This window comes from Aptenodytes forsteri, unplaced genomic scaffold (genome assembly GCF_000699145.1).
Source record: "Aptenodytes forsteri isolate BGI_AS27 unplaced genomic scaffold, ASM69914v1 Scaffold209, whole genome shotgun sequence".
Classification (NCBI taxonomy): domain Eukaryota; kingdom Metazoa; phylum Chordata; class Aves; order Sphenisciformes; family Spheniscidae; genus Aptenodytes; species Aptenodytes forsteri.
Genome location: NW_008795034.1, coordinates 30,389 through 45,355, shown reverse-complemented (window position 1 = coordinate 45,355; position 14,967 = coordinate 30,389). Strand labels below are relative to the sequence as shown.

Below are 14,967 nucleotides of genomic sequence, written 5' to 3'. Positions count from 1 at the left end.
CAGACATATTCAACGTAGGGGCCAATTAGCAGTTTTTACCTGGCCAGCTGCCACTGAGAGGTATTTGGATATTTCTCGAGTGCCACGAAGCGCCTGGAGAAGGGCGGTGGGAAAGGTCTGGAGGGGGGGGGGGGGGGGGGGGGGGGGGGGGGAACCGGCACTGCACCCCGCTGCGTGCATCCTGCTCCCCGCTGTGTGCATCCTGCGCTCCACCTCGCCGTGCGTACCCTGCACCGCACTGTGTGTATCCCGCACTGCACCCCGCTGTGTGCACCCTCTGCGCTGCACGCTGCTGTGTGCATCCTGCACCTCCGTGCATGTATCCTGCACTGCACCACACTATGTGCATCCCGCTTGTCACCGCCTTGATCTCACCCTGTGCTTCACGGCACTGCACGTGTGCATCCTGTGGAGATCCTGGCACCGCTGTACCCGTCGGTTCAGGAGAGAGGAGGGAGAGAGTAATGAGGCACCCTGCACTGCCGGCTCTGTGCAGGTCCCCTTCGTCCCTTGGGGAAGGGAGAGGTGGGAGTGCTGCCCCGCTTGTGGTGGGGAACTGCTCGCCGCGGGGTGCTGTGGTCACTAAATGTTTGCAGGGATTCAGAGACCTGAAAGAAAAATTCAGGGAGCAGAAACCTGCCTGAGGACTATCAGCTCCGCTTCAGGACATCTCTGTGCTGGAAACTCGCCTTGTATCTTTGCCCTGTTCTTACTCTTTAAGTAAAGATGTGGTGGAGAAGCTGGGGAAAAGTAGCAAACCAGGAGCTCATGGGAGGTGGGGATTGTTTCCTGGGGAAGTTTTACCTTAGTGAAAAACCAGAGCTGCAGGGAGAGCCATGCACTGCTGCTGGGGCGGGGACTGCTCTGTCCTGGCCAGGACGTTTCCACTGAGCAAATATCTGGTGGGAGACAGCATTTGATGTCCACTGCTTGACTTCTGGTGTCATCTCAGACCAACACTGGCTGCTGGAGCTGAGTGAAGGGAAGCTGCCAGGGAGCCGCTGGGGGCTGGAGGTCACTGCTGTTGGGTGGTCAAGAGCCCAGCAGGATTTAGGAAGCATTTGGATGGGTAGCTTGGAATAAGGGGCTGTGTGGAGCTGGTGCTGTTGTAGGAGAGATGAGAACCTGTCTGTACACTGGGATGTGCTGTGGTGGAGGGACAAGACGGCAATGCAGAGACATCCACTCGCTGAGCCCATCCTCCTGGGCCGGTGGGTGCCAGCCCTGTTGTACTGTGAGGATATTTTAGGATGTTCTCCTGCATCTCCTGGCCCGTGTCTCTCCACTGCCTTTGGAGAGCCCTAGCAGAAGACAGCACTGCTGGGATGAGGATCATTTGTTCCTTAGTCCGGCAGTGCAAATGCAACTCCAATTTTGCCTGTTGCTTGGAAACCCCCAGCAGCAGTGTCATTTCACAGTCTGCCCAGTGCCACCTGATGTCATCGAATCTGCTGACTTTGGAAGCCAAATCCACCTCTGAGGGCACCAGGGGTGGGGTGGGGGCACCTTCATGACAGCCATCCTCCACCTGGTGCTACCATCTCGTGCCCCTGGTGCAGGACAGCCTCTCTTCCAGCCAGTGTCAAGTCCATCATGGAGCTGCCTTGTGCTCCCCCCGTCCTGTGCTGTGGTGCACATTGCGAGGCAGGCATGGCCTTTGCTCAGGGTGAATGATCCTCTCTGTCTTAGAGGGTAACTAGTGTTGGGAGAGGCACTTCTGGGATTTCTAGTCCTACCTCTGCATGGCAGAGTTGATCCCAAAATCAGATCAGGCTGCAGAGGGCTATGTCTCATTGAATTTGGGTTGCCAAATTCACCACCAAGGCTGGAGATGCTCCCATCTCTGGAGGGGGCCATCTGACACTGCAGAATCCCTGAAGGGACACCTTCCAAGGCCAAGTGGGGACTCCAGCCAGAGCAGGAGATTCTGGCATGGGCTGTACTCTGAGGTCCCACCAGTCCTCTGTGCTGTGGTTTGGGGGGGCTCAGTGCTTGGTGCTGGAGGCTCTCAGGAGAGCGAGTGCAGCCTGCTTCACCTGAGAGCTGCTTTCAGTAGAAGTAGCCTGAGCTCTCTTTTTCCTCAGACATCCCTAGGTGCAGGTACCCCCCATGCTCTGCAGTGCTGAGGGCAGTTCTCTGGAGCAGTGTAAGGTACTTTCTGGCTCGGAGATCCTCCACTGCTCTCTTCTTTCAGTATTTTCTAATTTCTCAGACCTTTCTGGATGGCTCCCAGTGGGCCCTGGGCTCTGCAGCTGGCAGGCAAGGGCTGGGTTTTCCCTTAGCTGTTGGTCCTGGAAGTGGAACTCACTGCTGGTGCTGTGCTGCCCCAAGACAAAGCCAGAAATGGTTTGTGAGGGTGAAAGTGCTTCTCAAACAGTCTGTCCTGGCAGTGCCAGAGTGCTGTGGGATGGAGGAGCTGTAGTGGCCTTGTCCTGCAGCCTCACAGCATCAGCTCTGTCTGCAATTTTCCTGGCAAAGGTTCATCTAAATTGGTCTCAGAAACTTGGGTATGGTGAGCTTATTCCTGTAATGAGCTCTTCCCTCATTAGTGTCTCCTAATTCAAGTGCTTCCCAACACCTAACTGACTTATCTTTTGCTTCCATTTAAGTTCACTGCTTCTCGGTCACAGCAGACAGATCTACTGATGACTTTGAAATCACGTTTCTGCACGATCAAAGCATGACTGTGCAGACAGACAGGTAGCGAGGAACAAATCCTGACAGACGCAGCCTCCCAGCAGGAGTGGGACCTTGGCACCAGGACATTGCCACAGCTTTTGACCCTGGGCTGTAAACGTGGTGATGATATGGGAAGAGTTCTCCCACATGACAGGTCCCTTCTGAACACTCCTGTGCAGATCACAGGTCTTTTATCTCAGTGTAACTAGATTTAATTTTCTTACATCCATTCCTGTGAGAACCACTCAAGGCTTTTTCCCTCCACAAGCCCCAAGACTCCAGTCCTAGCACCTGACATGGGATTTCTTGGGTCTCAGTGGGAGCACAATCAGAGAGACAGAACAGACATTCATTAATGGAGAATGAGCTCAAGGAAGCAAATTTATTGGGATGCTTTACCAGACACTGCAGAGAGGCACAGAGTATATGGAAATTTGTGGCATGTAGCTTTTTTGCTTGCTGTGAGTTCTGGAGGCAGCTAAGAAACTGGTGAAAAGTCACTCCAGGGCTGAGTGTCTTCCTCCCACAGGGGAGGTACATGTGGAATCCACAAATTTCACAAGTGCTTTTTTTTATTCTTGATTATGAACATCATAACAAGGAATCATTGGCAAGCACAGGGGAAAAGAGCTGAGTGGGGGGAGCCTGCACTCAGAGAGGGGAAATGGAAAGTGGCATTTCACTAAAACCCTACTACCCTTGAGCTCCCCTCTCTGCTCCAGAAAGGCTCAAGCTCTTTGGCCATGCAGAGCCTTCACAGAGTGTCCAGTGTGGACAGGAGGGGGAAGAAGCACTAACAATACGGAGCTGGTTTGATGAGGATAAGGGAGGATTTGCAGTTCCCTTTGCACAGGCTGCCCCATGTCATTCCACCCTTGAAATTCAGCCGTACAGAATAACACGCCGAGTACCACCACCCGCCCTCATAGCTGTAGGCACAGTTCTTACTGTAAGTGTCCTGATCCCGATCCTTTGTGGAGAACTTCATGTTGTCATGCATGGTGTTGGGATTGTCTGAGGTCATGGCATCCCCCGCCGTCCCTGTGTAGGAGCCCAGCCTCAGCCGGTAGCCGTGGGACTCATCTTCCAGGCTGAAAAGGTTGTAGTCTGCGAAATTGGTGTTGTCCGTGGAGTCCTGCACCCCCAGAGCGGGAGGCACAGTTCCCTCTGTAAGTGTCCTGATCCCGATCCTTTGTGGAGAACTTCATGTTGTCATGCATGGTGTTGGGATTGTCTGAGGTCATGGCATCTCCTGCCGTCCCTGTGTAGGAGCCCAGCCTCAGCCGGTAGCCGTGGGACTCATCTTCCAGGCTGAAAAGGTTGTACGAAATGAAATTGGTGTTGTCCGTGGAGTCCTGGATGACAAACCTGACCTGGTAGACCTTCTGCTTTCTGATAGATCCTGATCCCGATCCTTTGTGGAGAACTTCATGTTGTCATGCATGGTGTTGGGATTGTCTGAGGTCATGGCATCTCCTGCCGTCCCTGTGTAGGAGCCCAGCCTCAGCCGGTAGCCGTGGGACTCATCTTCCAGGCTGAAAAGGTTGTAGTCTGCGAAATTGGTGTTGTCCGTGGAGTCCTGGATGACAAACCTGACCTGGTAGACCTTCTGCTTGGCAATCTGATAGATGTACTCAGTGCCCAGCCAGTACTCGCTGCGCACGCTCCCAAAGCCATACTTGTAGGTACTCCAGGACTCGGCCCAGGTGACTGGTGTGTCTTTCTGGTTCCTCTGGATGACCGTCCAGCCCCCGTTTGTCACATTCATTTCGCAGTACACCACGAGGTGGTGGAGCCCTTTTGGCTGGATGATGTAGACACCGCTGCGGCTGCCAGCAGGGATCTCGCTGCAGTCCTTGGGCCAACCTGGGGCAGGAAAGAGAGATGGTTATTAAATTCCACACAAACTGAAAGCGCCTGATGTTTCTTTAGTGCCTATATCCTCTTGCACAGACATTCTTGGGCTGTATTCCTGCCATCTGCTCACAGGAGTAAATCAAAGTCTTGAAATGATCAGTGTAAGAGTTGGGCTTCATATATTTCCAAGACAGGTTTCAAACTGATGGGGACACACTGCTAAAATATCTTGGCCTGGTGAGACCAAGCCAGACATTGCCTTCACCCAGCACACGATGCACCCTAGCCCAGGTTGGATTCAGTCTTGCAGTGCTGTGGTGATTTGCCTGTAGCATGCAGGTGATGTATTACCACACAGACAACTGCAAATCTGGGTTATAAAGCCATTTGCTGTTACAGCATGGAGGCTTTAGAGCTTTACAGTAGCCTCAGAAACCCTGGAGAGAGTGTGATCAAGACACCCATATTGCTAATAGTTAAATCAGCCCTTGTGATCTCAATAGGGCAAATCCATTGGTTTTCTCTGGGCCTACCCAAGTAGCTCTTTAGACACTTCCTGACTTGTTTGATTTGATGATGATCTTTCTGTGCTCCAGAGTGTCAGCCCTTTATACAACAAACAGCTGAATGCACCTACACCCTTCTGGGAAGGGACTTAGTCTGCTCCCAGTATCTCTGCTACTGGTTATTCCTACCCAGATTAAGACCTATCTTGTGGTCCTATGGGCTAATGTTGACTCAGTCAGTTCAGTAACACAGTCCGTCCCTGTCTTACCCAGTCTCCTCATCAACTGTATAGTGAAAATAGGAAAAAAACCAATCACCACTTCCCAAAGGCCAATAATGAATCACCACTTTCCAGTTTGGATCTTCAGGTGGAAAATTCCTCATGCTAAAGATCCTCATCAACTACTGAGTCCAGGACATGGCTAGTAATAGAGTCCCCCCGAGGTTATGAACTGTGGCACCTCTGCAGCCCATCAGAAAATCAACATTTTTCCTGGGAGGAGCCAGTGCACATGTAGGACATGGGCTAAGGTGGCTGAGAGCTCTTCATGAGCCCAGCAATGGTGAAACCTTATGAGTAGATGTACTCCTTTGAGAAGAGACTTACCATGGCCTGCTGGTGGGTGCGGGGCAATGTCTCTGACCTGTCGAACATGATTGTCACCATTATCTGAATTAACAAGAACAGAGGAGACAGGAGTGAGTGTTGGGAGTAGACATGTCAAATGCCTGCTGGGAGAGCATGATCTTCTCCAGATGATATTCCTGTTTTTCTGTTGTTGTTCCTAATTCCAGAGGGACTTTACCATTTCAGATATCAGCCAGTTGGTAGTTTGGGGGAATTTACGTAGTGTTAGAATGGGGCAGATGCTTCCTCGGTGAGAAGGAATTGGTCACACTCTGTGGGGGAAAGTCCCCAAATGGTGGTGGCAACACTGGAAAGATGGTTGTTAAAGTGCAGCAGAAGCAGTTAGGAAGGGACTCAGGAAGAAGAGGGATTAGAGGGGGAAGAAACACGAGAGAAGACACAAGAAAACTGGTGCAAGTATCAGGAATTGGGAGAGGGGCTCTGCTCAGCTGGGTCAGAAGGGAATTTGAAGGGTTTGCTGGAAGAGAGGATGGTTTAGAGTGAATTAATGCAATTCTTTTGCAAGGACATCTTCTGTGTATCCACTGACAGCTATAAAACAGAAGAATGAATCACAGGCTTATGGAATCACAAAAGCCATTCCTGTCCCCTCTCTGAAACAGATGCCTAACCCTGCAGCCGCTGCTCTCTGACATCCTCAAATATCTGCTCCCTGCTTTCACTCTCAGATGGTGCTTCCCTATCCCCTCCCTTATGAATTGTTTAACTTAAGTCTCTTGCACTGTGTATAAGCCCATTCCTTCTCATACTACACCCAGAGTACACTTTTTCCTACAGACAGACTGTAATATTGCTATCACTTCCTCCTCCATGGTCTTCTGATTTTGGGGCTAAACCATTCAGTTCTTCAGCCTTCCCTGACACAGTCTGCCTGCCAGATTTTTGACCCCTTTCCTTTTGACTCTCTCCAAACATGTCTCAAAGCCAACCAGTGAACATGGTGGTTGGCCTGAGCCTGTGTGGAGCGGGAAACACTCATGTAATGTGGTCTAGAGGACTTTCCTACCATGGTATTTACTTTTACTGCAGCCATATGAAGCTGTTCACTCATGTTTGTTTTGTAAGCCACAGTCTGCCCCTGCTGCTTTCTGCCTTCACTTCCCATCCATTTGGAAGCACTCCTCCACAAGGCAAGACTTTCGAATGTTAGCCTGTCTTCTCTGGCATGCCTCCCTGCTTACCCATCTTGCATTCATGCTGCTCATGTTTTCAGAGCACCCTACCAGTGGTCTGGGTGAGAGATGAATGTGAAGCCCAGAGCACACCCTACTTTCTTTCTCTACTCAGACTTGCAGTTCTTGGTGAAGCGCAAGCTCTTGTCTCAGTCATGGGTGCTCCCTGTGTTGGCAGTTTCCTGACAACTGACCTTTGCAGTGAAGGCTGATGTGAAACCAGCGTCAAACACTTGGACCTTGAGCTCTTCTGCCAAGAACTCTTCCTCCTCCCTTAGAAGGGAACCAGCTCTTTCTGTCGCGTCATGTCCCACCCACAGCCCCCAGTTCTATTCCAGGAGCATTTCTTGGAGGCTTCCTCATTGCTCCAATATACCCTGGTATTTGTAGGTTACTCTGTGCCATCATCTGGCTGATTGCTCTGTGTCAGTGCCATCGCTTAGACTCTTTGTATTGACTTCATTCAGTTCCTCTTTGTATTCATTTCTCTCTTGAATTCAGTTCTCCACTGACCTTGTGATTTACAGAGGTGGCCACTATTCTCCATGTCCTCAAAACACAGTGATTGTTTGCCTTAACATCTTTAACACTGCTTCTCCAAGGAAGAGCCCATGGCCCACAACACCCTTGGCTTCGTCTTGCTGCCAATGAGACCAAACCTGCCCTTCTCCTGGGATCCTGTGAACTCTGGGCTTTGGACTATGGAACTCACTTATGGGCAGAACTTCATGCCAGACAGGAGAAGAGACAGGCAGCAAGCAGGGGAGGACTCTGAGATGACTCTTCTTCCAGTAAGACAGCCTACATTCCCTTGGCATTGCCCACACATAGAGCAGTATTTAGTCCTTCCCCTGTGTCACAGGGGTGTGGTTAGGCTGGTGAGGAGGTCTGTGTAGGATCTGACTGAACGTGACCTTGTTTGTCTCTCCCTATTGTAGTGGTATACTTACCGAGCTGGGAGGACTCTGGGGGAACATTCATAATTTCATCCAGCGTGCCATTGAGGAGATGCAAGTTTTTTATGTCAAAGGCAGGAAGAGATGCTGCCAGGGCCAGAAGGCAGGTGAAAAGCAGGACACAAAGGTGCTGGGTAGCTGAAATGGGAAGAGATTGGAAAAAGAAGAAAGAGATCATAACTCTTCTAGTAGAGAGCCATGAATCCCATTTGATTCCTTTACTTGCAGAGGCAGAGTAAAATAGGAAAATAAAATTCTTTATGTGTAGAGCTCCCTCTTGGAGCCTGTTGTGGTTTGACTCCATAGCCCCAATTCACTCATTTAGATGAACTGTCATATACTCATTGTCAGGAGTCTTTAGTGGTGGCACCTGCTGTTGGTGGTTTTTGAGACAGAAAAAGTGTGAAAACCTTGTCCAAACCTGAAGTGACTGTAATCAGAAATCCCTGTAAAAACCAAGTCTCGGAGCTGGAGATAACAAGCAGGGTGAGCATGGAGGGAGAAATCCCCTTTCCTCCCAGCTCCCATCACGCTCTCGTGACACACTCACATGGCGTAAGCTGGGACTACACCTGCCTCCAGTCCAGGTTTGTGGGCAGTAAGAACCCAGATGTCTGGGTAGGAGCAAGCCCCAGGCAGGGCTGTGTGTATTTCTCTGCTCTGCATGAAAGCAGCATGACTAGGAGGGGCAGCACAAACTTTCAAGAATTACTGCCTGGCTGGTGTAAGTTATGTCTTTATATGGTTATATGGCTACTTCAAAATTTCCATATGTAGCCAGCTGCTCTGGTTTGTTCTTGTTCAGAGCAGCTGGGGAAACCAGCACACTTTTTACAATATTAAATCAAAATAAAATAATAGAAAGTTTATCATGATTCCTAGAGAGTGGGGCATTCTGGAGACACCTGCCCATGGGGAAATCTGTTCATGGTATGATAGATGTAGCTCACCCTGGCAGATTACCAATGTGATCCCTCCACTGTTCGAAAAGGAGCAGAGCCAAACCTATTGCATGGCCCTGGGATACCTGGGTTTGGCACCATTCCCTAAGATGGCTGAGAAGGAAAACGATCAATGATGCCGGCCTGGAAGCGCTCTGTGCAATCGCAGCCACCCTAGAGATAAGCACCCCTTTCTGGGAATGCTCAGAGCCGTCCCAATCATTTGTGCTGGTTACAGTTTTACAGCAAAGGTCTTTTAAACACACTTCAGTCCAACTGATTTGCTTCTCAATTCCTATATAACATTTAGTGTCCTCATACACTTCTGTTTAGAGGCATGTTTAAAGACATCTCTTCTTTAGACCACCAGAGAAACAACGCTCCCTCCACTGCTGGCCCATTCCCCCATGAATGGCCATCAAAGGGCTGGGTAGGAAGGAGATGCAGGGGAGAGGATCAGCCTCTCCTGGGTGTTCTTCTGGGGATAGCAGTGTGCTTTTGAGCATCTAACCTCCATCTAACCTGTTCAATATTGCTCCTTAAGCAAGAATATCTAAAAAATCTGTTTTCTATTCTAGGGTATTTAATACTTTCCTTGGAGAACTGAAAATTACTGTTTGGTAAAGACAAAAATTACTTTGGTAAAGACTGTTTGGTAAATATGAGGCTTGTAAAATGGGCTATCTGGCACTCCAGGGCTACACTGATACAGCCTGAAAATAGCAGAACATGTAGACTTCTGCTCCAGTTCCCAGCCCAGGGCACAGTGAGTCCGGACAATGTAATGGACTTAGTGCTGGGATGACTGGGGTGTGGGGAGAAGAGAGCCCTGCAGAAGACAAAGTGCCGGGATGCCCTGTGACCTGCAGCCACACACAGTGGTGCCGTCCCCTCCCATCCCATCCCACACTCACCCATGCCGTTTCTGCAGGGACCCTGCGGAGTGGGAAGCCGAGCAGGTTTGGCCTGGCTGGAGGGGTGTCCAGCCCGAAAGTTATAGGGCTCAGCAGGTGAGGGGGTGGAGGCACGAGACCCAAACCACAGCACTTGTCCTCTGGTTGGCAACACAACTAGTGGTTTACGGCTTATTTGCTCTTCATCATTAAGTGATATGTCCTCAATCAATGAAGGCTGTGTCTCACAAAGGTGAAGAGCTTTCTTCAGAGGCAAAGCAAATAATTTGGTGCCAATAAGCAAATGCCTTAAAACAACCGCGATTTACAGTGCCTGGCTGCCCCCCTGCCCCGGCAGGGTTTCCCCAGGGAACGGCATCCTCTGGGCACCTCTGCACATTTCAACTCGTAAGTAAATACCCAGATGACATTCCCCCTCCTGGATGGAAATCAAACATCAGGCGTAAATCACTCTCTCCAGAGCCCAACAGCCACTGGGGACCCCATTAGACCCTTCAGGGAAGAGGTACTCTAGTGTTCCTGGCAAATTGTGCACCGAACTTCAGAAAGTGCCACTCCAGGTGCCTCCTGACGTGCCTGGCCTGCCACCACCATGCTGCTTCTTGTGCAACATGCACTGTGGTCTCCCCTGGCAGCACAGCCCTTGCAGCAGTCACAAGGGAGTTTTGGGAATCGTGACGTGACACTGATGTAAAATGGTCTCACTTCAAGCCCCTCTCTGCTACGAGGAGTGCTTACACCATAGATTTCTTACAGAAAATGCCAGGCCATCCTTTTCCTAGGGATTGATACCCGCAGTATTCTGAGTTATGAGGACTCCTGTACCCCAGCATCCACCTTGTGCTGGACAGCACAAGATGGCCAGAGCCTGCGGAGGAGCAGGCTGGGATTTTGTCACAGGCTGTGACAAAAGTTTGCTTGCAGCATGGCTGCCTCGTCATGGAGCCTCCTGTGCATGCCCTGCTGTGTTGCTGCTTCTGCTCAACAGCAGATGCAAGTAAAGGCAGGCAGCAACACTCAGCAGAGCTTCGCCAACAGCTTCAAGTCCCTGACCAGCTTTTCCAGGAGGCTGTGGATGGTGTTTGGGTTAGGATGTGCAAAGCAGACAAGGGGAAGGCCATATAGAGGGGATTTCTCTGAAACCCCATCTGTGTCCCGGGGCCCAGCTCCTGCTCAGTATATGTTTGATATTGAAAAAGCCACAGTTGTGGCACAGATCTGTTATTGCTGTATCCTGGGCTGCATCTGGAAAAATGCAGCCAGGAGGGTGAGGGAAAGGATTATTCACTTCCACGTGTGAGACGACAGCTGGCGTGCTCTGTCCTGTGTGGGGCTCCCCTGTACACAGCAGCGACTAAAACTCCAGGGGTCCAGCTAAGACCACCAAGACAGCTGAGGCAGGAGCACATGACGTATGTGGACAGACTGGCAAAGATGGGCTCGTTCAGCCTGGAGAAGGGAAGGCTGAGATGGGATCTCGTTGCTGCCTACAGCTACCTGGTGGGAGGGTGGAGAGCAGACAAAGTCAGGCTCCTCAGAGCATTGTGTCTTGTTTTGGACCCCTCATTACAAGAAACGACCTGGCAGGATGGAGCTCCACCAGCAAGGGCATTGCCTCCTTGGGGTTCACCCTTGGCTTCTGACTTGCTTGCCTGTGGGGAGCAGCCAACCTTTGCTGCTCCCAGAGAGCTGGCTCATGCCTTCATTCTCCTCCCTTGAGTCCTGCATGGTGCCCGCTCCTCCTCTGCCTGTCTGGAGTGCAACCACTGGTTGTTGTCTTCAGCTCTGCTTCCAACCTGTATCTGCTCAGAATTCCTCTTGCAGCTGTCTTCTTAGAAAGGTCCCATGTCAGCATGATTTAGAAAGCCTTTGTTTGATAGCTTTGAAAACACCATCCACCGTAATATTTGAGCTAAGGTCAAAACAGGGGTCTCTGCTGGACTGTAGATAAGCTGTCCTGTTGACTCACTCTTTCTTTGAAGGAAATACCATTTGCATCTATTCGGAGCAGCTCAGTGGACCCTGCTGTACACAGGGGCATGGGAGGACTTTCTCTCCATGACCTGTGGAGCCCATGTTCCTGCTGCATCTGGCAGCCCTGTTGCCAGCAGCGATCCCAGTGGTGGCTCACCAGCAGCAGCCTGCCTGTCAGCCCTGGCACAGGCACCCCACCACACCCTGAGGCACTGCATTGCTCAGTGCTGGTGTTAGCTCCGGTGGCAGCCCATGGGAGCCCCTAAGTCACCCACTTCCCTTGCCCCCAAAGAAAGGGGACATGGCCCCTCTGCCTGGGGTCCTTCTTCCCAGGGCAGCTTGGGCCCTCCTCCCTCCATAGACTTGGGAGTGCTGCTTTCATGATTCTCCCAAACTAAATGAGGCTGCAGACAAGGGCTCCCAACCTCTAACCAAGCAAGCAGGGGTGAGAGCTAAGGGTGCAGACGGAAGTTGATTCAAGGATCCCTTACCTCGGAGAGGTCTGGATGCTGCTGTCCATCCAGACCTGCAAGTTGCACTGCCTGATGTGGGCTCCTGCAGTACGGAAAGTTTGGTGGGAGCCTCAGCTTGGCACTGGCTTGCTGTGAACACCAGATTTAAAGCTGTGCCATGAAGAAGACATCTGGTCAGTAGGCTACTGAAACCAACACAGGAGGAGAAAGGAGAAGGGCCACATCTTTATCCTCTTAAAATTGCCTTGACAAAGTGATGAAGCCGTCTGCACCTTCTGGCACCAAGAACAGCCCTCCCAAACAATCTGTCCTGAGAGCATTTTGCTCCTGTAGAGGGAGCAACCCCTGGTCGACATTGCTGGGGCCGGGGGGGGGGAATCTGCAGGGTCTCACCAGGCCAAAGACAAGGATTGGGAAGGAGAATGGCAAAGGGACCCACAGGCACCTGCTTGTTACCTGGAGCCCTTGCCCTCTACTCAGAGCATGCAGATTGGGGTGCCAGGGGACACTGTGTGATACAGTGACTTCTGGATGCTGGACGCTGGTTCCAGCCCAATAGGTTAACTCATTGGTCCTGAAACCTGCCAGTGGAGAGTTAGCAAGCAGGCACGTCTCTTGAGGACCTGTCCTCATCTTTCCAAGGTCACCTAATCTCTCCTCCTTTGCTAGTTTCTGTGTGTATGTCCTTAAAAAGCTGGGTCTTTCCACTTCAGTTTGATCATGGCTCTCCAGAATTTGCTCCAAGTGGGCCATTCACATATAGTGTTTGTGTAGCTGAGAGAGTCAATAATTGAAAAGGGGATTATTTTGTACTTCTCTGGCAGGAAGGGCATGCCTCCCTCCCCTCAGGGGGTTTAGTTGTGTTGTCATGGGATCCGAAAAATGCTTGGGTCACAGTCTGCAAGTGCCTCCTTGTGCCTCTACAAACAACAAATGTGAAGACAAGTGGGTGTGTGCAGTGCCTATAAAGTCACCGTGGAAACCTCGGCATGGGAGGGTGCACCACTGGGTTCCTGCTCTCTGCTCAGCCGTGCTGTTGTGATGGGTGAGTTATCTTCCCAGCGGCACACTGCATTCATGTGTGGTGCTGGGCTCAAACGAGACCTGACCGGGGTGAGTATACAAAGGCACAAGATCATTAGCAGGACAGCAGCCATGGTCTTGCCTGGGAGATGCATGCTGCCAGGCACCCTGGTAGAAGAAGGGACGCAAGACCAAAGCACCAAACGACACACATGCTTGGTGCCAGCCTATGCTTTCTGCAGGCTACCTATGCCCTGTATTCCCATGTCCTGTCAAGGGACGTTAATGTGGAGACCTAGATTTCAACTTGGTCCTTTCCCTTCCTGACCAATGCATGTGGCACATGTGGTTGCACAGGGGTCCTTCCCCAGGCATGATGGCATCTCCCCCAGTAACTGAGTTAGTGCAGGGTGTAGGGGTATGCTAGTGGCCAGCACAGAGGGTTTGGGCTTGTGTCACTGTGTGGGCCCAGGAGACTTAGTTCTGTCTGCTTGGGAGCTGGTATCTGCGCAATAGGACCCATCCCTTGGATCCGGTTACCCACTAGCTGTCATTGGGCTGGAGTGGCTTATTTTATATAATCAGGCTTAAGCATGATTACACCACAAAGATCTGTTTCTTGTGATCCCTCCCCTCTGGCAAACTACTCTCCCCAGATCTAGCTGTGTCATTGTCCTCTCTTAGCTACTCTTGGGCTGTAGGTTCCGAGGACAGACCTGCAGGTTGCTGCCTGGTGCAGGGAAGGGGCTGATCAGGAGGGTGACAAAGACATTTCTCACCTTATTTCAGCCCTGCAGGGGCAGAGCCTGCACTGAAGCTGCAGCCCCCACCACCCCAGGAGCCCCCTGCTCCTGCCTGCGCCCCGTGGCTCTGCCTTTCCTGGTCCGAGCTCCCTGGGGGCCGTTGGCAGGGCCAGAGGGGGCTGCCCAGGGATCTTAATGGTGCTGGGCACTTTCCTCCCCAGGGCTCCAGGCTGGGACAAGTTGGCTCTGTGGGGACCTTGTCCTCCTACCCACAGTGGTGGCGATGCTTCTCCTCTGCGCAAGTGCTGGCCCAGCAGTACCCACTGCCAGTTCCCGGAGCGGTGAGTATGGAGTGGGTGGGGGGCACTCCACCCACTGTGCCCGAGAAAAACAGAATTTCATGGGCTGAATCGGAATAACCCACAGCAAATTGTCCCTCATCAGACACAAAACAAGAAAAACAAATTAGACAGCAAATTAGTTTGGCAAGTAAGTCATGACAGATCAGTCCTGCTAACAGATAAACTGCAACAAGCTGGGGGAAGAGATCCCTATTAGATCAAGGTAGAACTTAGCCTTCTTTTGCAATGCCAGGACCCCAGGGAAAACATAAGTTTTCATTAAATATCCTCATCCAGTGGAGCATTTTGGACACTTCTGATCCTTGCAAGAGCTGCAGCTCAATATATCAAGGGCGTTGTGTGAGGGCCAGATATACTTGGAGGACATTGCTGGCATCTGGAAGATTCTTTCCCCTCTTCTCTTGGCCAGATGCATTAGAAGGCTCCAAATGAAATAGCAAGCCATGAGAAATAGATCCTAGGGCTCTTACCAGGGCCACTGTCTTAGACACCTTTGGTTGCCCTGTGGATGAGCCAGTGGAAAAGCCACTCTACACTGTGGAGTAGACCACAGATAAAACCAGCCCTTTTTGTCCTGAGTCCTCACTCCCCTACAGGAGCTCCTTGTTGCCCTGACAAACTCATATGATCCTTCTCTCTCCCACCCCACCCTGTGTTTGCCACGGCTGCTGTTTCAGGGTCCCCGCAGGACTGCAGCCGGCTCCACAACACCAGCCC

At 51.3% G+C, this 14,967-nt stretch overlaps 2 protein-coding genes across 2 annotated transcripts in view; one reads left to right on the top strand and one right to left on the bottom strand.

Annotated features, from left to right (window-relative positions):
• Positions 1–3,472: 3,472 nt before the first annotated feature.
• On the bottom strand, positions 3,473–9,679 carry LOC103896554 (fibrinogen-like protein 1-like protein). The gene is made up of 5 exons (XM_019471288.1): positions 9,676–9,679; positions 7,815–7,958; positions 5,651–5,713; positions 4,182–4,545; positions 3,473–3,737 (listed from the first exon to the last, which is right to left on the bottom strand). The coding sequence occupies exons 1-5, from the start codon at positions 9,677–9,679 to the stop codon at positions 3,473–3,475; spliced, it is 840 nt and encodes a 279-aa protein (XP_019326833.1).
• A 1,403-nt stretch (positions 9,680–11,082) lies between these two features.
• LOC103896553 (fibrinogen-like protein 1-like protein) overlaps positions 11,083–14,967 on the top strand; it is a 4,473-nt gene continuing 588 nt past the window's right edge. The window contains 4 exon segments of the mRNA XM_019471287.1: positions 11,083–11,183; positions 13,082–13,167; positions 14,110–14,229; positions 14,928–14,966. Of these exon segments, the coding sequence (XP_019326832.1) occupies positions 11,083–11,183; positions 13,082–13,167; positions 14,110–14,229; positions 14,928–14,966 (346 nt within the window).

Bases quoted from the DNA above. Each gene is read 5' to 3' on its own strand.
- LOC103896554 (XM_019471288.1), bottom strand. The intron at 5,714-7,814 runs GTAAGTATACCA...TTGTTAATTCAG, and splicing joins CCCAGAGTCCTCCCAGCTCG to ATAATGGTGACAATCATGTT. The intron at 4,546-5,650 runs GTAAGTCTCTTC...TTCCTGCCCCAG, and splicing joins GCACCCACCAGCAGGCCATG to GTTGGCCCAAGGACTGCAGC.